The following is a 26,720-nucleotide window of genomic DNA, read 5'->3' as shown; positions in this document are numbered from 1 at the left end:
ATGTCATATATTCATCGATATTTATTGTTAGATTAATTATATGATTTATTATAAGAGAATAATAAATTAGTTTATTTAAATTATGTAAAATATTTATATAAATAGAGAAATATAAAGTAAGACTAAAAAAATATTTAAGTCTAATGAAATGGTCCAACAACTTTGTTTAAATAGATTTTTTAAGAATCATTTTGTTTTAATAGTATAGATTTAATTTCATCTTTTTTTTTTACAATTCATCTAACCACGTTTCGATACAGGAATTGAGTCAGTATGAAATTTTAGTTTAAGAGCTTTTAAATTTTGCTTTCTCGCGTCGACGACGGAGTTTTTGTATTCTTTCAAATTAATGATCTCAAAAGTATTTGGTGGGAAAATAAAAGAGGAAATAGGGGGACATACATGTACGGGGTTTGTGACCATATAAAATAAAATAAAACGATGACTTATGAAGATTTTTTCACATTCATCGTATTTATGTTTAAACCTATTTTATAAAATTAAGGTTTAAACCTATGCATTCTGATTCAGAGAACTGCGAATGATTTAATATAAGGAAAAGAGAAAAAATTATAACAAAACAATAATCATTTATTATATAGTTATAGTTATTTTTAGAGTTATTTTCACTAGGGCACTTTTAAGTTTTCTATTACACTCTAGAGCAGTTATTGCTCCTTAGACACTTTCTTCTAATTTTATTTTAACTTATTTTTTTTTCTAACTAAAGTATAATTTAGTTATAATTAAGTGGACTCACTCAATATTTTATCTTTTTCTTTATTTTTTGTAACCACGGAAGCAATGGTTTAACCATATAATGAAAACATCGGTGACGGAAATGGTTTTGCCGGAAGCCGTCGGAGAGCTACCTCCTTCACGTTGTGCTCTGCAACTACTCCACAACTAATTCGCCTCGCTCTGTGACGGTAATAAAAAGAATAAGCAAGATTTACATTTTTGTTGTAGAAACAAAATCATTTAGAGCTTGAAATCATGTCTTATATGATATTTATACATGTTCAAAGGTACGATAAGCAAGAAAAAAAACGGATGATTAAGGTGAGAATAATGGCTGGCGGCCATAGAGGGAAATTGCAGAAAACCCTAATTGATTTTGGGGAAGATGAAGTTAAAATTACGAAAATGCCCCACATTAAAAAAACATTAAAAAATAAATGATTTATATGTACATGATATATTGTACATACAAATACACTATCAACATGTACCACGATTCATATGTACATGAAACGAGACATCTCTTGTTTTTGGTTCCACGATGATGATGGTTTCGAAGAGATGCTTATGGTACCGGCGAGGAGCAGGCCCAAATGGTTTTTCTGATGCAATCCATAAAAATATATAACATACATTTGTAAGTTATAACATTTGCAAATTTAAATAGTATTCAAATGTACACACACGTATCGTGTCCACTTGTACAATGACTCACATGTACACCGGTGTATACTAGTATGTTTTCTATATATGTACATCGATGTGTACATACAAAAACTGTTTATGTGTACATATATGATATATCATGTTTACCAATATCGACATGTACACCAAGATTTAATATCCACATGTACACTTGTTTACTAATATCGACAAGAACATTTTGAAATATTACAAGCAGCTCAACAATAAACATATCTACATGTACACTTGTTTACCAATATCGACATGTACATTTTACCATGGTGCAACATTCAATTAGACATTTACGAATTTGTATCATAGATTTACAAGTTTCAACATTGTATGTTCAAATGATGAATATATTTACACAAAATTTATGCCACAGGAGAATTCAAAGCAAAGTCTAAATTGTTTTAATTATGTAAACTTTGATTCTTTCAGATAGAGTTGGAGATGTACATCATGTTCGTGTTAAATTTTGATTTATTCGGATAAATTAAACAAACTCCATGTTGCATTTTTGTTGTTATGTACATCTTGTTCATGTACACGAGTATATTGAGTAACCACATGGATACAATCTTGGCTCGACGTGTCCACGTGTTCCTATGTTTAAATGTACATGATTTAATGATGTCCACGTGTACACTGGAGTGCACAATTGAAAGTTTGAAGATGGAATTGGGATCTAATATGCACATTTAATACTATGGGGACAGAATGAAAAGAATCAAAAACCGACAGACAATTTCTGAGTATACTCGGAAAGGCCAGATTGCAACATTAAAAGTATTGAGGTAAATTTGTGAAGCAATTTGATCAGATTGGGAGTTTGAGGCATATTGTGAAAGAAAGAGGAAACTAGAGGACTAAAGGTGCAAAACAGTGATACTATTCCATTGATGTTGCAGATCGCACTTCTCATCACATCTCATCAACGATAACGGAGAGTCGGCTACGACGGAGCAGAGATACGACGACGAAGGCTAAGAACATGATTTGGAGATGAAGAGGTCGTAGGCTTGAAACGTGGAGAAGCCGAGAGATGAGACGAAGAGCAATGACCACTGGTGGACGAGACCTCACATCGACAACATCTTGAACGGAGGAGCTGAGCACAGAGAGGAGGAGACAAAGATACCATGGTTGAAGCTTCAATCGATCTCCGCCATTGACATCGTTGTGTACTTTACACCACCTTTAGAAATATAGCTTGACATATCTCAAAAGATAGATATAATAATATAGATAATAATTGATTAAATTTTTCTTGAAAAAAAAATTCTGAGAAAACAAATTTCATTTTACAAAAAATGGTTGAGAACTTAAGATGAAGAAAACGAAGAAGAAAGAGATGTATATCTACTATATTTTGTTTGTTAGTCAAAACTTATGTTAAATAAATAGAATATATATATGAGTTATTTTCATTGTAGGTCACTTTCCATCTTTTTATTACATTGTAGATCACAAAGTGCTATTAAGGTAGTTTAGTGTGGTTGAAGACCAATTTGGCCTTAATAAAGGTAAACCAAGTATGGGTAGTTAGGTAATTGGACAAATAATTTATAGTTGGGCTAGTTATGGAATTTGAAATTTGAAAATACAGGAGTTTAGGTGGTGGACACGTAGGAGAGTTAAAATTAGTTTTTTTTACCTTAGACCCAACAAAAGGTTAAGACTTTACCCTTTTTTCATCGTGGGTAAAAGTAGATCTAGTTGCACTGGAGAAGGCGACGAACGAAATCGGCGACAGAGAACGTTTAAACTGTCGGAGAAGACGATGTCGTCGAGAAAAAACGAGAATCAAAGGGAAAAGGAAAAGGTTAGACACTTTTCTCGCTTTACTATTTTCCGGTTGTGTGGTTAGGGTTCTGATTAAGTTTTCCAAATCTGGAATTCACTATTTCTGGGATAGATTGCCGAGATTTCTAAGATGTTTGTGGTGTTTTTATGGTTATATTTACAAAGATTCAGCAACAAGAGGAGGGAGCGGTAGATGAGAGGTATGTATGTACGCCACTTGCGATGTTGTACATGTTAATATGAATAGTATAGTTGTACAATGTTGTGTGAGGGTAAGTATGTACAAAGAGGGGTTGAGTGTACATAATGGCTAGGTTGTACGTATGTACACGGGGGGTTGGGTGTGCATGAGGAATTTTTTTTTTTGGTGTGTGAATATCCTGAAGTTTTATTTGTTTTCTATGTATGTATTGATGCAACTTACAGTGGATCCTATGATGGAGCGTGGGGAGGACAAGGAGGCTAAATCCATATATACGTAACAATATCCATGTGTACAACACTGTAACGATATCCATGTGTACACTGATGTAATGTTATTCACATATACACAAAATGTTAGTCTTCCAACATGTAGCAATACCAATCTTCCAACAAATAGAAAGAGGGTTGGGGAGTATGGTACAATGATATTTTTTATTGTAAAATGGCCAACATGGTTTTTGTTTTGGTAAATTTTTCAATTTAGACATGATAACGTGTACGATGTCTGGAAAGCTAGTGTACATGTGAATGATGTCATGTATAAAAATAAATGGAATTGATGAGAAACAAGTAGATGAAATATTATAGGAAATCACCTCTTATAGTTAAGGCAAAACAATACACATATTCGATGTCCATATGTACTTAAAAGTTATAGTGTACATGTGTACACATTTTAAAAACTCATGAAAATTATATACACAAGACTCTAACATGCTATAAACTTCTTCTAAACTTCATCATTATAATATTCACTAACAAAAGTGCAAATTCCATGTGTACAACAAAAAGGCAAAAAGACATGTGTTGTGGATAGTCTTGTTCCTATGGTGACCAAGAACAAAAATCATTTTCTATGAACAAGAACAAAGACATCCATCTCTTAATCTCCTCCAAACAAAATTCATCACATAGATAATCATGATCAAGAACAAAAATCATTTTCTATTAACAAGAACAAAAAGATTATTTCAGCTAAATTTTTTATGTCATAATTTCTTATCCAATAAAAAAAACATGAAAAGAAAAATACTTTGATAGAGGGAGATTGTCTTCGTCCTTTGGAACAGATGCAACATAACATATATTTGGAAGGTACATAATCAAAAGGGTTCACCAGAGAGATCTTTTGTCACGGGCAGAATATGAAATCAAGAAAGGATCGCAGCAAAGCAAGAAGGAGGATATGCCTTGGGGTTTGCTTGTCATCTATATTGACGTGGTTTACGTTTCCATCATCGATGTTGTCTGTGTTGTTGTCTCCATTTTCGCCGTCGTCTATATCGATGTCTCCAACGTTATCGCCATTGCACACTCCAAACTCAAATATTTTTTTGTGAGAGAAATAATTTGTTTCATCTCTTTACTAAACAAAAGAAAAAACCTTTGTTAGAGAAGAAAAATTGAAAGCCACGAAGACGATGAAGATGATAGATTTGGTTTTGTTGATTTAATGGATAAGGTTTCATATGGATATATGTCTAATCCAGATCTATGAAAAAGGATCTTGGCAGTCGAAATAGAAAACAAATCAATGGTTGTGGTTAATCCCACCACTTCTATTTTTTTTTTATTATAACTAGTCTTTATAATTGAACTAAAAGAGAATTAATTTAGTTAAGAATGAATGGAATGGTTGAAGAAAGTGTGTGTAGAAGAATGTGTCCTAGAGTGTAATAAATAAGATGAAATGTGTCTTAGAGTGTAAATGTTTCAAACGCTTAATATGTGACGTGAATGGTTGGTTCACTGATTGTACAATCAGTTTAGGTTTCGAATGGGAAAAGCAGTTCAAGCTTTGCAGATCAAGCAGGTCATGCAGATCAAGCGGATCAAGTGCAGATCAAGCAGATCATGTGGGAGAAAGACAGATCAAACAGTCTATTTCAATTAATGTTTTTAATATCGCCCTGAACATTGACTCGGCATTATAGCTGAGTCAATGGTCAGATCAGTCCAACCGATCCAACAGTATTTTAATTTAATTTTAAGTTGAATTGAAGAAAACTAAGTTCTAATATCAAACTGAATCACCGGTTTTACCAAATTTGACCAGTTATTGATTGAATTTACCAATTTTACTCAAATCAGATTCTTAACACAACTCATAACCGGTTAGACGAGCGAGACACAGTCCGATCGGTTTAACCGGCAAGTCCGATCGGTTTAACCGGCAAGTCCGATCGGTTTAACCGGCAAGTCCGATCAGGTTTTCAAAACACTGATTAAAATTTATAATGATGAAAAATGAAATAAAATAGATTACATATTTAAATAATAAAAATTACAAAGATAAAATAAAATATATAAGTATATAATTACATAACATAAATAGTAATAACTATTGCACTATAGTAATATAAAAATATTAGTAATAAACCAAATCCATCTATCTTCCATTAATATATACATTTACTTAATTAAAAACACATAATCATATTAGTAATTCAGATAAATGTTAAATTTTTATGACATAAATAAAATAGAAAATTGAAGTTTTTTGTATTGTTAATAAAATTGAATGAAAATATGTTATTTATAGAATAATGTTAAATATATTAATAATTTGTAACAAAATTATTTATTAGTCAAAAAGAAAAAAAAAGGGTGAACATCTTCAAAATGGTAGTGGATAAAACTGCACGTGGAAAATCTGATTTTTTTAGAAAAGACAAAAAAAAATTTGAACTGCATGCAATAAATTTTGGAAAAAGAAAAAACATGAATCATGTCTTAAATGCAGTTCTCCTGCGACAATATTGATCTGTTTCTCTTTTGCCACCTCTATTTATAACCTTAGTCTTGACGCAATTAATTAAAAGGAACTTCACTTTATATTTTAACTAGGGGGATGTCCGCGCTTCGCGCGGAATATTGTTTTATTATTGCTAAGAGCATGATTTTTTGGATAATGTAATTTTGTTGTCGTTTTTATTTGTTAAGAGCATTACTTGGTATTTTTAGTGTGTTTTATAGTAGTAGGTGATATATTAATATATTTTATGTTTGTTTTTTTAAATAATTTGTTTTTGTTTGTTTTTTTAAATAATTTGTTTTTGTTTGTATAGTACTTGTTAGTAGTGAAGTGAGCATCTAACGTAAAAGAATATTGAATTTTAATAACTTTGTATCTACGCATTTGTTGATTATAAGATTAACGGTTTCAGCGTCAAAATTGTATTTTATTTTATTTTATTTTTTTGAAAATTATAACTATGTTTTATGCCCTCTCCCCATATTTTGACCTTGAGTTGTCACCGTCTATGTATTTCGTTACCTTTATGGTGTGCGATAGTTCTCACCATCACCGGAAAAAGATTCACCTCTTTCTCTTATTCTTCCTTGCCTTCTTCACATGTGAGATTATATGGTATTTGTTGTAGATCAGGTTTATGAGTTTTCAGTTGTTCGGTTGATTCTCACGGCATTGTAGGCTGTTCCAGTCAATATTGACAGGTCCTCTTCTTCCTTAGATTTCAGCTGATGTTTGGAACTGCGTCTCTTTGGTTGGGCCAGAGTTTAGTCGTCTTTGATGTTGTATTCATCGTTGTTGGCTTACCGTCAATAGTGTCTTTGTTCGTCTTGGTTTTCAAGATCTATTTTTCGGTGTTCTGATTTATATGTTCTCTTTTATATCTCCAGGACGGCTCCATAGTTTGCTGATTTCATTTCGTCTCCCTTTCCCTCTCTATTCTCGCATCTCTTTGCAGCTTTCATCGCATCTCTGGTGGCTCTCCCTTTCACCATGTTTGCCACTTCAGGTTTGGATAATGTTTTCGTTCGTGTATGCTATGTGGGCTTGGAAGGTTATTTATGGTCTCAAGTTTAGTCTCTGATTTCTCAGTGGTTGTCTTTCATTTTCCCTCTCTCAAGTTGTTTCTTTTCTTTCTATATTTCTCTTGGTATAGGTGTGCGTAGTTAGTCTCTTGGAGCTTTGGTCTCTTCTATCCAGAGCTTTGTGGTTTTGCACTTGCATGACCATCTTGTATGTTCTTGTTTAGTTTGTGAGGTGTTTCTTACCTTTTAGCTACTGGTTGTGATTCCAGTGCTTTAGTCATATATGATTCTGCTTCTTGGTGGCTTTGGCCTTTCGATTATTATTCTTTCTTTGTCCCGCTTTCTTGGTTATTTGCGTTGATGCTCTAGTTTCTTATTCTTAATTTGATTATCTTATGATATTAATAGTGAAATAAATATATAATTTGTAAATGAAATAATAAAAATTAGTAAATAATAAAATGGTGAAAGTTTATGCTATTTTGAATTGTGAATAAATTAAATATTTAAAATATATTTATATTCTTTTATTTATTTTTTGAATTTTAGGGACCAATAAATATGAGAAATATTAGATAGTACATAATTAGAAATTGATGGAGCAAATTGCAATAATTTAAATGAAGAAGGATTTAAAAAAAACATGAGGACACATGTTAATAAACCCCCTTTCCACATGTCATAAGATGGAAAAAAACCAACTTTATATATATATATATATATAGATAGATAGACTAAATTTGATGTACCACATAGATGTCTTTCTTGATAAATAATTTGGCACCTAATGGTCACGTCAGATTAAATGAGAGGGACCCCAACAATAATATTTTAAATGGTGTGTGACTTGTGTTTTCCCTTGATCTATATCTATAGTTATTAATTGATTAATGGAATATGACAATTAAGCAGAAACTAAACAAACACACATCATCATGATAAATATTTTTAACAGTAGTCATAAAATATGTTGAAAATTTCAATGCGAGTCCAAACAACTGAACCAAAGTAGAGCCATCTCATACGTGAGCACCAACGTTACATATGATTAGACAAAGTAACAAAGGGTATTTATTTTATCTAAAACTTTAATTTATTTACAAATCAATTACCTAATAATTGGAACTAGGAAGTGGTTGTTGGTTTGACTAAAATTAGGAGAATCGAAGCATGCAAGCTTGCTTACAGAAAAACGAGACTGATCACTTGCTTACAGAAAAAAAAAAATCTTTGGTTATATTTTGGTTAAATAGCTTTTTAGCTGGGTAGAAAATTTTACATCATTCACTATTTGCTGGACTAATAACTAATTACCGTATAGCTAAACCACTTCTTAAAATTTGAACATTTGAAATTGTGTAAGCGGTTAGCTTTTGTTTAGGTTAATGCAAATTCACATATTAGAAAATGTAATTCTAAATAAACCAGATACACCAGTGCCGGGTTAATATGAAGGATGATCAGTGCCACTAATCCGCTCCAAACTTGGTAATATTAGAGCCCTAATATTCCAGTAATATTAGGACCCTAATATCTTCATTAGTGTTAGTATATATAAAATTTAGATTTAGACAGCATTAAAACACAGTACCACAAATTCTAATTAAAATATCAAATAAAATGATGTGCATGTTTGATGCTCGTGTGAAAAACTTATAAAATATATTTTTACCAACGTTAAGAAAATAATTTATTATCTATCTATTAAAACAGAAATAATAACTTAATTCATGTGTGATTTTTTTTTTAAATTTGGACCACCATTTAGAAAGTTGTTTCAATTAATTTTTGTATAAATAGTTAAATTATTTGAATTATTCCAAAACAAACAAATCAAATAGATATTTCTATATTTACTCTGAAATTATATTTGAATAAAATATTTTCATATCTTTTTTTACAATATAAATATATATTCCATTTTTCATTAAAATAAACCTTTAAAATATTTAAGTAATTCCGTGTTTATTTAAAATAAATGTATATTTCATTTTTCACTTAAACAAAACTTTTAAATATTTAGTTAATGTCGTGTTTATTTTAAAATTAAATTTATTTTTAATTATAACTAAAATCATGTACAATTTTTATATTAATCTGCGATATTAATTTAATAAATTAACTTTTAATAAATTTTTGATTCTTTACCAATAAGATTTTTCAATTTACATTTTTGTTTTACGTGATTTAAATTATGCTATCACTGAAAATTTAAAACAAATAAATTAAATTATTTCATGTGAACTATAAAATTATTGTGTTTTAAAATGTTATATTAAACAATTAGTAATATGGTAAATATTACAATTAATCATGTAAAATAAATAATTATTGATATAAAAATAAAATAATCATCCTTGTACGGGTCAAGATCTAGCAGGACCTTAAAACAAGGTTTGCTTAAGAGCCCTTGTTCATCTTAAGCGGCCATGGTTGAAGGATACACTAATCACAAACTCATAAAACTATGAAAGCAAGGGAATTAAAAATAAGAAAATAAGAACTGGTCCTGGTTAGATTATGTGTGAGATAGGCGAATTTATACAAGGAGCTGAAGCCATTACAAAACTATCCCAACGTTTATTCGTCGTTTTTACAAATTAACAACCAACTATAAACATATAGCCCATATCAAAACTGTTTATCTTTTATCCCTCATGATCGACGATGAGCAAGCAAACCCAAACCAGTGTTTTTTTTTTTTTTAACACCACCCAAACCAGTGTTTATCGTTCATAACTTCTTGCTATCATCGGTTTGCTCCGGTTCAGCTTCAAAGAATCACCACTTGGATCAATCTTGCCAAGATAAGAGCATCAAAACACATCGTTTGATGATGTAAAGCCTAGCTCTTTGCTCTCTAAGAACACCACCAAGTCCTCTACTATTTGAAACTCTCCTCTTTAAAACTCCCATATTTGATATTATAGAGATTTTTGTATAGCTGTAATGATTTTAGCTTGAAGTTGATAGAGAGTGTAAATAAACAAAGAAAGGTATTTTCTTTTATAGAAGAAGAAGAATTGAAGAAGCGAGAGTACTTGTAGGGACAACAAGTCGAGGTCGCGCGTGGAAATGCATCCCAACTCACCCGACACTGTCGCATCATTTTCAATCTTCAGAGATAGAAGATTAATATTTTAGTGGTGATTTGTATCGGTGTGCCATTGTACCAGTATTAGAATTTCAGCCGGATAAAATGTATGCGAGTTGTATGAAAGAAATCTATAGAATGTTAAGATTATCAATGCTCTTATTGGTTTGTACACAAAACGACGATGTGATTCTATAGTTCTTTCTTTTTTGAATCTTATTATTACGTTGATATTGTGCTATTTTGATTCTCTCATTTTACAGGATTTAGTGATTAATCTACTGCTTCTGATAAAAATAAGAAAATATTAAGTCTAAAAGCAGTTTTAAGTTTTTATTAACATAATAAACCAGGAAATATTTACACTCTAAGACACATTTCATCTTATTTATTACATTCTATGACACATTCTTCTACACACACTTTCTTCAACCATTCCATTCATTCTTAACTAAATTAATTCTCTTTTAGTTCAATTATAAAGACTAGTTATAATAAAAAAATTAGAAGTGGTGGGATTTAACCACAACCATTGATTTGTTTTCTAATTCGACGGCCAAGGTTTTTTTTCATAGATCTGGATTAGACAGATATCCATCTGAAATCTTATCCAATAAATCAACAAAACCAAATCTATCATCTTCATCATCTTCGTGGCTTTCAATTTTTCTTCTCTAACAAAGGTTTTTCCTTTTGTTTAGTAAAGAGATGCAACAAATTATTTTTCTCACAAAAAAATATTTAAGTTTGGAGTGTGTAATGGCGATAACGATGGAGACATCGATATAGACTACAGCGAAAATGGAGACAACAACACAGACAACATCGATGATGGAAACGTAAACCACGTCAATATAGATGACAAGCAAACCCCAAGGCATCTCCTCCTTCTTCATATTCTGTCTGTGATAAAAGATTTCTCCGGTGAACCCTTTTGATTATGTACCATCCAAATATATGTTATGTTGCATCTGTTCCAAAGGACGAAGGCGATCTCCCTCTATCAAAGTAAAATTTTTTTCATATTTTTTTTTATTCGATAAGAAATTCTGACAAAAAAAATTTAGCTGAAAGAATTTTTTTGTTCTTGTTAATAGAAAATGATTTTTGTTCTTGGTCATGATTATCTATGTGATGAATTTTGTGTGGAGGAGATTAAGAGATGAATGTCTTTGTTCTTGTTGATAGAAAATGATTTTTGTTCTTGGTCACCATAGGAACAAGACTATCCACAACACATGTCTTCTTGCCTTTTTGTTGTACACATGGAATTTGCACTTTTGTTAGTGAATATTATAATGTTGAAGTTTAGAAGAAGTTTATAACATGTTAGAATCTTGTGTACATAATTTTCATGAGTTTTTAAAATGTGTACACATGTACACTATAACTTCTAAGTACATATGGACATCGAATATGTGTATTGTTTTGCCATGACTATAAAAGGTGACTTCCTATAATATTTCATGTACTTGTTTCTCATCAATTCCATTTATTTTTATACATGACACCATTCACATGTACACTAGCTTTCCAGACATCGTACCCGTTCTCATGTGCAAATTGAAAAATTTACCAAAACAAAAACAATGTTGGCCATTTTACAATAAAAAATATCATTGTACCATACTCCCCAACCCTCTTTCTATTTGTTGGAAGATTGGTATTGCTACATGTTGGAAGACTAACATTTTGTGTATATGTGAATAACATTACATCAGTGTACACATGGATATCGTTACAGTGTTGTACACATGGATATTGTTACGTATATATGGATTTAGCCTCCTTGTCCTCCCCACGCTCCATCATAGGATCCACTGTAAGTTGCATCAATACATACATAGAAAACAAATAAAATTTCAGGATATTCACACACCAAAAAAAAAAATTCCTCATGCACACCCAACCCCCCGTGTACACACTTACAACCTAGCCATTATGTACACTCAACCCCTCTTTGTACATACGTACCCTCACACAACATTGTACAACTATACATTCATATTAACATGTACAACATCGCAAGTGGCGTACATACATACCTCTCATCTACCGCTCCCTCCTCTTGTTGCTGAATCTCTGTAAATATAACCAAAAAAACACCACAAACATCTTAGAAATCTCGGCAATCTATCCCAGAAATAGTGAATTCCAGATTCGGAAAACTTAATCAGAACCCTAACCACACAACCGGAAAATAGTAAAGCGAGAAAAGTGTCTAACCTTTTCCTTTTCCCTTTGATTCTCGTTTTTTCTCGACGACATCGTCTTCTCCGTCAGTTTAAACGTTCTCTGTCGCCGATTTCGTTCGTCGCCTTCTCTAGTGCAACTAGATCTACTTTTACCCACAATGAAAAGGGTAAAGTCTTAACCTTTTGTTGGGTCCAAGGTAAAAAAAAAAACTAATTTTAACTCTCCTACGTGTCCACCACCTAAACTCCTGGATTTTCAAATTTCAAATTTCATAACTAGCCCAACTATAAATTATTTGTCCAATTACCTAACTACCCATACTTGGTTTACCTTTATGAAGGCCAAATTGGTCTTCAACCACACTAAACTACCTCAGTAGCACATTGTGATCTACAATGTAATAAAAAGATGGAAAGTGACATACAATGAAAATAACTCTAAGCGTTCAAACAGATAATAAAATCAAAGCTATAATGCACACCAACCAAATAATATAAAAAATATATAGATTTATTTATCAAATAAATTTAGTAGTTATCATATTAAATTTAATATTAGAAAATTTATAAAAATTAAAATTAAATATCTAAACTAAAAAGATAAATTGTAGTATAAAAATAAAATATAAATTACCAAATAACATATATGAATTCGCTAAACTAAATTGTATAAAATATTATAAACATTACAATTATAAACAAATATTAATTATTTTAGTTACATTACTTATTATCAAAAAATAAAATAAACTATAAAAATATATATGTTTCTCTATCAGTGTAAATGTTATCTATGATTTTGATATAAACAAAAAAAATTAGGCGATACAAAAATAACATGTATAACTATTTATGGAAAATAAAGTATATAAATTTGATGTTTTCATAAGATTGTTTTGTGCAATTTATGTTTCATCCATATCATCTGGTTCAACCTTATTATTAAGATTATTATCTATCTAAATATTATATGTAGTATTTAGTGAAGTTATATATTTTTTATACGATACAATGTAACCAAACATATATAATATCTATTAATATACATAGAAGATAATATATATATATATATATATTATAATTATATTCTATATTATTTTATAAATAAATTCATTAAAATATAATTTATTAAATTAAAAGAAAAGTGAAGTAAAAATAAACAATTTTGAGAAGACCTATATTTGTCTGAGAGTGACAGAAATTAGTAAAGTGATTATATTTTTTTCGTCTAAATTATTTTTATTTAATGTTGTCTATCAAAGACAATAAAGTTGATATGATACATTACATCAAAAAAGCCACAACAAGCTCTTTAGAAACAATCTAGTCCGTTAGAAAATATGATCTGACAAATATGACTACAAGAGAAATTAATGATGAAGTCCATGCTGAAATTTGGTTGGATGTTGCCATTGCATTGACATCAGATGATATTTTTCGACGCTTTTTAACAATTGAAGTGCTCTCTGCATCACAACGGGCTGCAATCACCTTCATTGCCTACACGTTAAAAGTTTTCTTAATAATGATAGATCATTTTCTTTGGTTAAAGCTGTTCTAGAAGAGATCCATTCTGAAAAGTTTACTCTAGATCCCGTCGAACAATCTGCGATAACCATTACAACGAAAATCAAATCAAAACGATTACATCTCTGATTACAAAATTCGGCGGAAAACGAAAATATCTCCGGAAACTTAGAGAAAAAACAACCAGAATGAACCCATAATACTAGAAAACAAAGAATAAAAATTACTAAAACAGAGATCCCAGCGCCGATGTTCTAAAGCCACCGACACAAACTCACAAAAAAATCTCTCTTTTTTTTCTTCATTAACGGCTAAAGCTTGAGTTCGTTTACATCTTTGTAATAAAGTGTTTCTATTGGTTCTTAACATGCTTTAAACTCCTTTCCCGTTTTCCTGCAGATCAACATATTATTGGTTAGTCTTGCTATTCATACAGATTTATTCTTGTTTTTCATTTATTGTTATTATGCAATTAAAACTTGAATTTGAATAAATACAATACTACATGCATTATATATAGATGAACTGCACTAATTCTGCATTTCCTCGTCGAGTAGCAAAGTGGTTCATTTATTCTGTAAGTGGAAACTGAAGACTGGGCTAAGTCTTTTCCTCTAAGGTAAGGAATGACTCACTCTAGATCAAGGATTGTGCTCTTTCAGCATAGATGTGATGCCCTAGTAGCTCTTCTAAGGGTGGGTTCTTTCCGAAAACTCATGGATATGTATCATGACAGTATGAACTTCGAGGTTTCAATGCAGCTAGAGAGCTGTTGCACTTACCCTTCTCTGGCTGCAGGAGATGGGGTCTTGATGAAAGGAAAGAGATGAGTTCATTCTCTGAAATGGTTTCATAGATGGTTTTTTTTCCCTCTGATGGAGCATCTGATCTCCCATTGGAGATATAATATATGGGGTTTCATGGATCCATTAGTTGGTTTCGGTTCCTTGCTAGGAGAAGAGCAGCTTTTCAGGAGGAATTTGTGAGACTCAGGGGAGAAGGCAATAAATTTTTATAATGGGTGCACAAACAACATTAAATAAAATATTAAACAAAACACTAAATAAAATATTTTAGATATATATTTAAAAAAATAAGATAATCATTCAAAAATAATATTTCTTTCGATTTCGTAGAGTTGTCTTCACTATTTTCATTGTAGAGAAATATCTTTTAATACTTATCGTTGCAACTGGTAAAGTTAAAATCAACTTAAAAAACCGATACACCAAAAATAAAGATTATTAAGTAATAAACTTTTTTTCATCATTGAGATAAGTCTAATTAAAACTGAAAACGTAACATAATTCAAACGTGCAATATACCAAAAACATGATTAATGAAACGTAAATAAATTAAAACCTGCAATCCATTAACTGTAGTCAAAAGTAAAGCCACTTCTATGACTTTTGGACTTTTACTACTGAATCAAAAACTTAGATGCTATATATATAATTACGAAAACAACTCGAAGCATTAACATAGAGATTATTAAATTAGTTACCAGTTTTGTATGGTAGACAAGAGAATAAAACTTTGTCAATTTGATTTGATGGTTTGCACTTTCATGTTTAAGAAGAAAAGCTTCGGCTAGTAATTTTTTTGAGCGAATTGTTAGTTTTTTAACAAAAAAAAAATAAAGAATACAATTGCGCTTTAAAGCTAATTTTAATTTTTGATAGGGTAAATTATGTTTAATTTTTTCATTTGGGCTTAATGTAAATTTTAGTGGATGCACTATCATGAATTATAGTGGGTGCACATTTAAAATTTCTTAACAATTACATTAATTTAAAAAAAAATTATGAGTGCATGTTCACTCTTTCCCTACCGAGTGGCTTCGCCCCTGGTGAGACTTACACGGATGTCCATTGAAAACCTAAGGCGTATCAATGTTCAAACAACTTTGTAATTATTTGAGTCCAAATAGTAATAATATATATTAATTGAAGTAGTAAAGAGGTTTGAATGAGAGTTCCGATTTGGTGGTGCGTTGTACATCAAGCAACCAGTCTAACCACAAATATAGAGTGTGACTGTATAGACTTTTCAGAGTAAAATTAATAGAGTAAAAGTGTCTTATTCTTATTTGCTCTATTTTTCTACCAATCGGATGGAAAAAATAAAAAAATGGGGTAATCCATTTTCCTCCAACTTTTTTTTGTTTTCTTATGGTTTGGAAGTAAAACTTTTCACCTTCTTATTTGAAGTTGAAATTAGAGTAAATAATATAAATAATAAAATGTATTCATTTACTCTCATTTGCTCTAGTTTCCACTTTTTATTTTCCACTCTTTTACTCTATTTATTTTTCATTTAATTACTGTAAAATGTTTCTAATCACATTCATAGTGTCATTATAACACTAATATTACTTTTATTTGTTTTCACATAATATTATTGTTGATGACAAAAGGTGTGGGGTATTCATACGCTCTGATACCACTTGTGGGGGTTATGATATCCACTTGTTACGGAATACAAGCTCATAATACCCATGTCCCTTTCACTACTCATACGATTCATCCTTGTTCATGACTCAAGAATTGTTCACTCAGTTCACGGCCGCAGCGCGCTACATTTGGGATGGATCCAGGATCCACAACACCCACTATGAAGTATCGGAAAACACCTCCGATGTGGTTTACAAGATCATAGACTCTCTCTGTTCCTGGGTATGTAAACCCTAAAGAGTATACAAGAGAATACAAGAGAAGTACATGGCTAAGAGGTAAGCCTAGGATTACATATCTATCACTAGCTTACTCTATCTCTTCAAGAGACGTCATGGAAGCTCTCGCCTCCTAGAGGCTTAGCTTGAGCTTGGAGATCCCTGTCGTAATCTCTCCTTCTTTGTATTGTCAGCACTTAATCTAATGGGCTTCAACGATTAGGCCCATATGTTGTCAGCGCGTAACTTGTGCAAGCCGGCCCAACATTGAACATGTCTGATGAGCTTTGACCAAACCTCACAAAACTCCATCTGTTTGGTCCAAGTCCATAACCCTTCCTTTGTGCCGACCCTTCTTGATGCTTGAGCAAGCCTGCTCATCTTCTGCATCTCCTTGTCTTCTCTTATCTCTTCTCACTTCTCTCAGCTCCACCTTGAGCCAAGCTTGAAGTTCCTTCATGATCTTCTTTAAACCTGCATAAGCTTCAACTTATACACCACAACCGCTCAAGTAGATTAAAACACTTAAATCCACTTAGCCCCATCAATGAACATAAACATCACGCCTGATGAAAGGTATGTGACAATCCCATTGCCATTCTGAATATCCATCACCTTCATCTATTGTCTTGAGTTGCGAACCTAGATGCTACATTCCAAGTGTCAAGCTCAACTCCTCATTGACGTCATGTTACTTCATATCTTGTTACTCCTCGTGAACTTATCAATAACACAACTTTGCTGTCAAAATCATGAACTTGTTCAAGTACATGAACAGAGACCTGAACATCCTTCTGCAAGTTGATTTCCTCTTTGGCCTTTCAAGTCCACCCATGTGCACTGAGCCTTGAATCAAATTCCTTGAATACTAAGCAACAACCTTCGAACCACATATGCTTCAGACCTGAAACAACCTCTGATTCTCTACTTGTTTAAAACACTCCAGCCTTGAACACGTTTTGTACCGCTGCTACTCTGAACAGGACCTGCCATCCAATCATCACTTCTGGACAGACTTTCGACACAACCTTGGTTCACCCTTCATGTTGTTAACAAAAATTGCTACCATATAATTCTCCTTGAATCAACTGCAAACCCTTGAAGTCACCCATGCTCCATATCTCTAAAACAGTTTTTGACTTACCCTTGATGTTCTTGAACAGATTACACTTGAGCATCACTTTGTGCCGCTGCACACTTAAGCAGGACACACCACCTAAAACCACATGATTAGGAAGACTATCTACACAAATATCTTTGCTCCACCATCTGATCAAACTGTTCTGCAATAACAGAACCTCCACTAACAGATTTAGACCCCACTGCTAGTTGAATGAACTGAGCCTCATACCATCGAATCCATGATACGCCTTAGCTCTCCTCACAAGCTGCCTGTGATATCTTATCTAGAATCCCAGATATTCCTCTTTTACTCAGCTGTGAAATCTTTATCTCAATACCCTTCTTGTATTAAGATGTCTCCAAACACTGAAACATGTGCATCACCATCAACGACTTGAACACACATGTTACTTGTTGAACTTGCCATTAGCCTGATGAGTACCTGGCCATCGATGAGTATCTGGCCATTAGCTAATGGACTTTCCTGAGGACACTGCCTCAATATTCCCCTGTGATGCGACCATATATCCAGAACTCCACATGTTATGATCCATAAATGCAATCGGATTTTCCTACACTTATACCTTCATGAAACTTCTTTCAGTTCCATGACCTGAGTTTAAGATGAGCCTGCTTGTGGAGAACAAGTCTTACCCTTCCTGAGATGGACAAACTGTAAGACAATTCCCTGCAATCCCTGCAATGTCTTCTAACAGTTTCTTACTTTGCTTCATCTCACCATTCTTCATCTTCACTGCTCAGTATTTCAGTATCTCTTGATACTTACTTCCCTTCATTTTAACCAAGTACCTCACCACGTGTTATCTTGCATTATACTCGGCTCTGATTTCGTGGTCCTCTATATCAACCTCACTGCAGTGTACTCATGATACAAATGCCGATTTCACTTGTTTTGCCTACAAGTTACTTTATGTAAGACTCCTCTTAAAAATCTCCTTATGATGCGCCTTGTACTTGTTAACTGACCTTGACACTCTTGGCTTTGACATACTGAACATATCCACGACCCTCTTGTCATGGAATAACCTTTCCTTTCAGCTCTTACTCCCTTGAGCTGACCATGTTACTAACTGAAACTTTTACCCTACAGCTGAACCAATCAAGACATCTTCTAAACCAGTGACTCACTCCACCTGGAATCAGATTATATATATCCTTGATGCATCAATCCATATATAATCTCAGTGGCTCCACCTGAATCAAATAACCCTTTAGAAGTACCATGTCTCTGTAACTAAGTTTCTGCAACTGTTCGTTGTTCCTGTCGGCCTTTCACTGTATCTCTCATCATCCAACCCTGTGATGCACCTGAGATACTCCCTTACAGCTTCTCTCGTGTCAAACCCGAACCCATGACGAGTTTCTTAAGCTGTAATCATACATGAACCCTGACTTATTCAAGCATGAAGTTCCGACCCGGTCAAGTCTGTAAATTTCTCCTTTTGCTTATGAGCTTCGATTATTGTCCGAGAGCTCCACCTTGACACTTATGGTCGTGACACCAGAATGATGTTCCTTACTCCTCTTCTGAGTCTATTCATCTTGAATATCTGACTCAGACATCCATGACGATTACTCTAAGGTATAACTCACACACGCTTCTACTAGCTGTGGTAGCGACTTTCTGCTTCTTGAACAAGTGTTGATGACTGTTGTCTCATACCCTTTATCCTCAAGATTACAACCAGTCGTAACAACCTGTTCAACCCGATTCTGCATGCGCATTTTTCTCTGCCTTTGACCAGAATCTTCAAGCTAAGTCTAACCTTGAATCGCCTTTTCCCTTTAGGTTCTTCATGTCACTCACACGACCTCACTAAAGCTACTACATGATGTTACCACAAATTGCCATTTGCTCCAACATATCCTTGTGTAGGCTTTTACACACTCTGTCTTTGTTCTAGTTGCTTCTTCGTGGAGGTACATCCTATTCCTGCCACACTGACTTGGTGACTATTATGGCTTTCTTCTTACAGCCAGAAACTTTCAGTGTCACTCTCAAGACCTCACTAAAGCTGCTACATGTTGTTACCACAAATAGCCATTTGCTCCAGCATATACTTGTGTAGGATTTTACACACTTTTCCCTTGCTCTAGTTTCCTCTTCGTGGAGGTACACCATGTTTCAGTCACACTAACTTGGTGACTCCTCTGACTTTCTTCTACCAGCCAGAAACCATTCCTCTCATGCACCCACGAGCCTGACTTGAGCTGACCTAAAACAAATCACCTTTGTTTCGTCATATTGTTGTCATACGACAACCAACCTGTGCAGCTGTAAGATCCGTTGGTCATCTTTCGCTACGATAACCTGCATTCCTTGTGATCTCTGAAAAAACCTTCAGTCCCTGTGAGATTGACGACCTTTGATTCCATCTCCTTAAGTCTAGCTTTGACTTAATGTGAGTCAGTCTTCCCTTGAGATATCCTCCATCCCAGACGACTCAAATCAATCTCCAACACTGATCACTAACACGCCCACTTGTGCAACTGTTTTTGCTGTTACTTACGCGGGTCTTCCCTTTCTTGCAAACATCTGATGCATCCCTTACAAGTGTCTCATCATGATTTCACCATCCTGAAACCATCAAGTGCTTTGAGATCATCATCTGTCTACCACAAACGAACGTCATCTGCTTTCTCTGAAGCTACCTGTTCAACGTCATCTTTGGTTTGTCACACTTACTGTGATCGTGACTACAAATCTACTGATTCTTCTTCTCCAAAAATTTTAGCTGATGTCGATGCTAACTTGAAGCTCCTGCAGTACCTGAATCACCACTGCCTCAAAACAGAAGCCCTTTGACTCAATCCTTATCCAACCTCAATAGCCCGTAGACACCAAACTCCTCATCCTGAGAATTTCCTTTGTAACAATCTGAATGAACACCTTGCCTTGAACATCACTCTGAACCGCTGCTGTTGCCAACATGATCATGCCGCTTAACACAACTTGCTAGGAAGACTTTCGACGCAAAGAATCTCTGCTCAACCTCTGCTCAAACAAATCATTACCTCTGCAACTGTGGTACCTTGTAGACCCATTTGTTTCCTCTCATATGCCTGAGAAGCCAAAACAAACTACTACTGAATCCCATGCAGAAAATCTGAAACATACATGTTTCCATCCTGAATCAATCTCGATTTGACACTGCCACCTGTTCACCCGAACTCTGCCTTGAACAAGTAACTCCTTGTTCTCGCAGATCCATTCCAGCATAAAACTATGTGTTACGCCAAACACATATTTGCTTAGAAAACCACACTGCGTTCCCTCTGAAAATAGCAGCCTTGTAGTATCTTGTTCTCTGAACCTCATGATCACACATAGACAAACCCGCATGAATCGATCTCCTTCAACCTTTCTGCAACACCCTTCACGCTGACTAAAGAATACCATCTGAAACAGCCATGAAACACTCATATCATTCAAGTTTCTAAGGCGTCCCCTAGTTCCAAGAATTCCATGAGATACCGAGCTGAAATACCCACATAGATTAGAACACCACCTGCAACTGATATACCATGTAGATTCAATCCAAGAACACCGTGAAAACCCTCATTGAATCTTCAGACAATCCCATAAAAAAACCAGTGCGAAAACCCCTTGTGCTCCGCCATGCTTTCAGTTCCAATAACTTGCAGAACATGAAGAAACCAAAGACTCCAATGCATATAGTCACACATGCCTTGTTACTGCAGATCGAGGACAGCTTTGAAACCTTTCTTTCTTATGCTAGCAGCCTGCCACCATCTTATCTTGTGAGTAACCCGAAGTCCTTCTCACACATAGCAGATTCTTGCACCCCTGGAGAACTCTAGAGAAACCCTGATTTCATAACTAGAAATCATCTCAACCGATTCAACTGACTCGTGAATCCTTCCTCCATAAACTTGTGCAGCTGCAGCGAAGAACGTCCAACAGTTTTCCTTCTTCTCTTGTAAACCGAAAATCTCTTTAACTTGATCTTGTAACTCGGTTTATTCTCTAACTTAATCAGATTCCACGTATGTAGAACCACGTGACCACCAACTTCCATTTAACCTTGCGAGTTTCTTTTGTCTCGCTTGGAAGTTTCTTCATATGTCTCTCCTCCTCGAGACGTGGACTCCATGAATCAATGAGCCTATGCTCTGATACCACTTGTGGGGTATTCATACGCTCTGTTACCACTTGTGGAGTTATAATACCCACTTGTTACAGAATACAAGCTCGTAATACCCATGTCCCTTTCACTACTCATACGATTCATCCTTGTTCATGACTCAAGAATTGTTCACCCAGTTCACGGCCGCAGCGCGCTACATCTGGGGTGGATCCATGATCCACAACATCCACTATGAAGTATCGGAAAACACCTCCGATGTGGTTTACAAGATCATAGACTCTCTCTGTTCCTGGGTATGTAAACCCTAGAGAGTATACAAGAGAATACAAGAGAAGTACACGGCTAAGAGGTAAGCCTAGGATTACATATCTATCACTAGCTTATTCTATCTATCCAAGAGACGCCATGGAAGCTCTCGCCTCCTAGAGGCTCAGCTTGAGCTTGGAGATCCCTGTCGTGATCTCTCCTTCTTTGTATTGTCAGCACTTAACTTAATGGACTTCAACGATTAGGTCCATATGTTATCCGTGCGTAACTTGTGTAAGTCGGTCCAACATTGAACATGTCTGATGGGCTTTGACCAAACCTCACAAAAGGAAAGCATGAAAATGGGGTCAAAGTGTCAGGTTGGGAGAAACTGAATCTGCATCATTGTCTTATTGATATTCTGTTGTCGGCCAACTTTAACTATGCAGTGCCAGCCAATATGTTTATGTACTCATCTACACATATGTATTCATTTATTTTTGTCACGTTCTTCATACACATATTTTGATGAACTGAAGAGTTTCATAATCAGAAAACTCGATTCAGTGTATCCTTTTTTTTTTCTACTGATGTATGTTAAGGGCAATGGTCACTAGATTTTTTTTTCTTTCAACAGTCACTAGAATTTGAATCGTTACGTAGATGATTTAATAAAATCTATCGAGCAGTAAGAAAATCTTGATACATAAAGCTACTGAGGAAGAGACAAATTAAGTTGAACGGTCAAAAAGACAAGAGGATAAGCTCGACCACGTGCGGCGGGCCTACACGACGGACCTACCACCGTCGCCGTCGTGGCCTGAACCATCGACCTCTTCTCTTGTCGCTTTCTCACATCGGGGTCCAACTCTATTTATTTTTATTTATTTTTTAAGTTCCAACTCTATTTATTGATGTTCACACAAAGTTGTCTATTTACATTAGCCAATTAAGCTAAACATTCTTACGTAAGTGTATTCCACTTCTTTTTTCAATTTTAGATTTGTTTCAAGAATTCAATATCTTGTATATAATTTCAGAACTGAACTACTTAAAGGCTTAAAGCTACGTATATATGATATATCGTTCGTGGCGGTCAAAACAACAAGTGAAATAGATCTACCATCTCGTTAGGTTGGTATCATTGTGACAATATTGTCAAAAGGAGCCTGTATATCTTTGTTTCACATGGTGTATTTAAAGTTTAAACTATGAGTTCATTGTTCCGAATAGTGAACAAATAATTCCAATGGTGTATCCAACTGTAATATCACAACTCCAACCAGCTGAAGTATTTTGGGGTCTGTATGAACATGCTTTTCTATTCGACATTATTGGTCCACATAATATTGTATCTACGTACTTCAATACTTGTGGACTTATCTTCAGGTGTGTCTTTCAAAACCGTACATTGATAACATATGGCTTTTTCTTGGAAATGCTCATAATTCTTCATGGCTCATGCTTAGGTCACATTGCTATTCTTTATATTACGTCAATTAGAAGTTTATACGAAGGTGTTTGAATGGCCTATTAGCTCAGTTGGTTAGAACGTCGTGCTAATAACTCGGGTTGCAGGTTTGAAACCTGCATAGGCCAATTATTTTGAATTTTCTATTGGGCCTCAATATATCGACGAGCCCATATCATGCCCCACCGTTATTTTTCAAGGAAAACACATCACTATACATTTGGCATACAAATTTGTTCATTCAGGGCCATAAAACTCCATACCATTGGGCCCATTCTTTAAACTTGTAATTCATATAGATGTCATGATGTGATGATACATGAAAAATTTACTTAGTTGAGAGAGAAGTCGCAATTACGAAACCATATTATAAGTTTATAACAGAATAAAAATCTGAAAAGGAAAAGAGAATCATAGTATAATCAAAATAATGTGGAATTCTTGTATTCATGCAAATAAAGCCTTTAATTTTGTTATATATTAGGAGTTAGGACTGAGGGAAAACAGAAACTAACAAAAGAAACCTATAGATGCACAAGTGACAAGATCATGACGTGATGTGTTTTGTGGTATCAACTGTATATCTGTAGTAATAATAAATAACGTAAGAAGAAGAGAGGATCTGTAACGGTGAAAGAGACAACATTGCAAAGATCCCGAAACTAAAACTCACAAGAGTTTCTATAAATAGAACAAAGATCTAAGTCTTCACTTCCCACGAAAAAGATTCGATCTACCCCTCTCCATATCACTTGTTATACTAGGTACTCTCTACCTCAATCTGATCTAGGAAATGTAACATTTATTATATATCCTTACATATATGAAGTGAAAGCTGAGTATTCAGTCGTTGCTAGCAAATAAATATTAATGTAGAGAGGAATTTTTTCTATGCACATTTAAATTTTGATTGCGACATTATTTTTATGGTCATCAGAAATTTAGCAAGGGATATGCAAAGAGAATTTTCTGTCATTATAGATTATTATGGATAAGTACATGTATAAACGAAACCTCTTATTTAGTAGTAATAATAGAAAAGCATTAATTGACAATTAGAAAACTATAATGTTAAGTTGCATATAGTACACATCAAGATCATAATATAATAAAATCTTCTTGATTCCACTCCACTGATACAAACCCAAACTCTTTACATAACCTAAATTAATCAAGACCAGAAAATGTCTTAATTATAGTACAATATGTAAACCAAACCCTAAATAAAGTGTCCTTCATAAATTAAAAACATAGAAGAAGAAACCCAAACCACATTAAAAATATTAAAAAGCCTCAAAAACATTAAGACCACCAACCCATGATCCCATTTTGCAAGTCCAATTAACTAACCCTAATTAGTTAATTAATGATGATGATCTAAAATCATTTTATGGAGGAATCAACTAATTGTAACATCGATTTGCCATCTTACTAGTCCTTCGCCTCTTTATACTCCCTGAAGATGATTTCTCCAAGTTATTGTTATCATTATTTTCATCATTATTATTGACACACTTCTCTATAACCGCCTTTAACGCTTCTTCTATCGAACTCACGCGATTATATCTCTTCTCTTCATCATCATGCTCCACGGCATCGTTACGATATTCAAAACCATCATCTTCATGGTCATCTCGGCTCAAGAAAAGAACGTTCTTGACTCGACCACCTACGGTTGCGATCTCGGCTTTGAGAGTTCGAAGATGAAGAGACTTTAAGGCATTTATGACGTCGTGAATGAGGTCAGTCCTGTCTCCGCAGCAAAAGGAAGCTCTTATCACCAAGTTTCCTTCTTCATCGTTGTAAGTCGAATCTACGGTCAGATCATCGGACTCTGTTGGGACTTGACACGTCTCGGTGACCAGTGATGTCTGTCGTTTTAACTCCTTCATGTGTTGGATCACTTCCGCTAGCAACGAAGCTTTGTCGGTCTAAAGAAAAAAATAATAATAATAATTAATAATAATGATTATAATTACAAAAAATCACATGTATGAAGTATACATACCGAAAATATCGTTATGATGTAGTTATTGCTTTTTAAAAATGAGAACTACAACTACTTACTTGAATAAATGTAACATTTTAAAAGTAGATCATTGTTTAATTCTAAAATTTTCGTTAATTTCAATTAATTCTCCTTCCATTTTCCAAAACGTGCTTAAATTTCAAAACATCAAAGCCATATTGGAAGAGAAAGTGTATTAATTATTACAACTTACTTTTGTTGTGTTTGGTAAAATGCTACGCAACTTAGCAAGATGAGTGTTGATTCTCTCTCGCCTTCTTCTCTCGGCTTCACTATGACTCTTTGAAGCAGCCAAAGCCTTAGCATCCATGACTTCTTGTGCACTCATTTTCCCCATAACCTCACCATCAAACCCGAAGGACGAGCCACGACGCATGATGGGTCCAAGAGCTTCGGATAAGATCCTTAGATGGTTCTGGTGATGATGATTATCCATGGGAGGAGAGACAAAACCATCAGTATAGTCAAAAGAAGAAGATGAAGAAGCTCTCTTGTTGAAGTAGTGGACCGGGTCAGGATAACGGGTCGGGTTGGATGGGAAATGGGTCGGGTCAAAAGAAGGTAAAGATGACCAGGGGTGGTTTTGTGGATGGAGATGAAGAAGGAACTGGTCTTGATAGTCTTGTAAGTTGTGAAACGTTTGGAGACGGTCTTCTTCTTTCATTGCATACATTTTTGGTTTTTTTTTTTTGTTTTTGGAGCAGAAAGAAAGCTAGAAAGGAGAAAGACAATTGTAGAAGAAGAGACAAAAGGTCACAAACATCTCATTTGATAACGCATACAGATATATATAGTGCTATATTATGTGTCATTTGATATTACTAGTACTATTCTTTAAAATAGTTATTTAATATTTAAATATTAATATGAAAGATTTCTTTTCAAATGAATGAATAATTCATACATGAAAACATCTTCACCGGTTTGTACAATCAGACCGCCATTATCTTTGATAAATACTTAAAAAAACAAAACTTTGATAAATAAACATTTGGAGCATATAATTTTTCCCAGAGAAATCTT

General features: G+C 34.0%; 3 protein-coding genes across 3 annotated transcripts; 1 reads left to right on the top strand and 2 right to left on the bottom strand.

Annotated features, from left to right (window-relative positions):
• Positions 1–9,701: 9,701 nt before the first annotated feature.
• LOC106409052 (small polypeptide DEVIL 6-like) lies at positions 9,702–10,217 on the bottom strand. The gene has a single exon (XM_013849740.3). It carries the CDS (start codon positions 10,126–10,128, stop codon positions 10,006–10,008), a length of 123 nt encoding a protein of 40 aa, XP_013705194.2. The 5' UTR covers positions 10,129–10,217; the 3' UTR covers positions 9,702–10,005.
• An 11,886-nt stretch (positions 10,218–22,103) lies between these two features.
• LOC111211081 lies at positions 22,104–25,010 on the top strand. The gene is made up of 2 exons (XM_022711947.2): positions 22,104–22,244; positions 22,910–25,010. Exons 1-2 carry the CDS (start codon positions 22,104–22,106, stop codon positions 23,090–23,092), a joined length of 324 nt encoding a protein of 107 aa, XP_022567668.2. The 3' UTR covers positions 23,093–25,010.
• On the bottom strand, positions 24,767–26,455 carry LOC106407147 (transcription factor AIG1-like). The gene is made up of 2 exons (XM_013847948.3): positions 25,891–26,455; positions 24,767–25,599 (listed from the first exon to the last, which is right to left on the bottom strand). Exons 1-2 carry the CDS (start codon positions 26,368–26,370, stop codon positions 25,072–25,074), a joined length of 1,008 nt encoding a protein of 335 aa, XP_013703402.2. The 5' UTR covers positions 26,371–26,455; the 3' UTR covers positions 24,767–25,071.
• Positions 26,456–26,720: the final 265 nt, after the last annotated feature.

Source organism: Brassica napus, chromosome C7 (genome assembly GCF_020379485.1).
Source record: "Brassica napus cultivar Da-Ae chromosome C7, Da-Ae, whole genome shotgun sequence".
NCBI classification, from domain to species: domain Eukaryota; kingdom Viridiplantae; phylum Streptophyta; class Magnoliopsida; order Brassicales; family Brassicaceae; genus Brassica; species Brassica napus.
This window is presented reverse-complemented; position numbering and strand designations above follow the sequence as displayed.